The sequence below is a fragment of the Aspergillus ruber genome, assembly GCF_000600275.1.
Source record: "Aspergillus ruber CBS 135680 unplaced genomic scaffold scaffold00035, whole genome shotgun sequence".
Lineage (NCBI taxonomy): Eukaryota > Fungi > Ascomycota > Eurotiomycetes > Eurotiales > Aspergillaceae > Aspergillus > Aspergillus ruber.
The window spans coordinates 12055-12655 of record NW_024467331.1 but is presented as its reverse complement, the minus strand read 5'-3'; the positions used below and the strand labels follow the sequence as shown (position 1 = coordinate 12655).

The following is a 601-nucleotide window of genomic DNA, read 5'->3' as shown; positions in this document are numbered from 1 at the left end:
AAAAAAAAAAAAAAAAAAAAAAAAAAAAAAAAAAAAAAAAAAAAAAAAAAAAATGCTGCACACTGTGCCTGTGCAGTGCACAGGCTCGGTGGCGAGCAGATGAGGATCGATCAAAGTGGCAATGTAGCAAAGTGGCAAGACAATTGTATAATTGGCGTCAAATTTTGGCTCGTGCCACAATAATGACGCGAACTGGATTGAATAATCCAATTGAATTATATACTAGAGACTTCATCAAGATTCTACCGGCAACAGATAATGATATATATAGGATAGCATTCCCGGACTCTCCTTTTGTAAAGAGATAAGAAATATAGACAGGATTGGAGAATGTCTCAAGATGCCTTGTTAGAAATATCAAGTATTAAAACCCGACCTGAGGTACATCCAATGACCATGGTGCTTGATGTAAGAGCAAAGCTTCTCGGGCGATATTCTGATGGCAGCCAGATCACGTTCTGACCATTGCGAGCGATCCATGTTCCATCAGTGTTCAAACCAAAAGTGTGATGCTGAGGTGTCTCACACATCTTTTGGGTAATAGATGTTGCTCCCCATGCAATAACTCCCAACGCAGCAGAGTCAGGTACGTTGGAAGCTT

The 601-nt window shown here is 39.9% G+C and overlaps 1 protein-coding gene across 1 annotated transcript in view; it reads right to left on the bottom strand.

Annotated features, from left to right (window-relative positions):
* Positions 1-335: 335 nt before the first annotated feature.
* Positions 336-601, bottom strand: part of EURHEDRAFT_518395 (uncharacterized protein) — a gene marked incomplete at both ends in the record, with an annotated part of 3651 nt that continues 3385 nt past the window's right edge. Inside the window, one exon of the mRNA XM_040786671.1 lies at positions 336-565. Within this exon, the coding sequence (XP_040635059.1) occupies positions 336-565 (230 nt within the window). The remainder of the gene's footprint in view (positions 566-601) is intronic.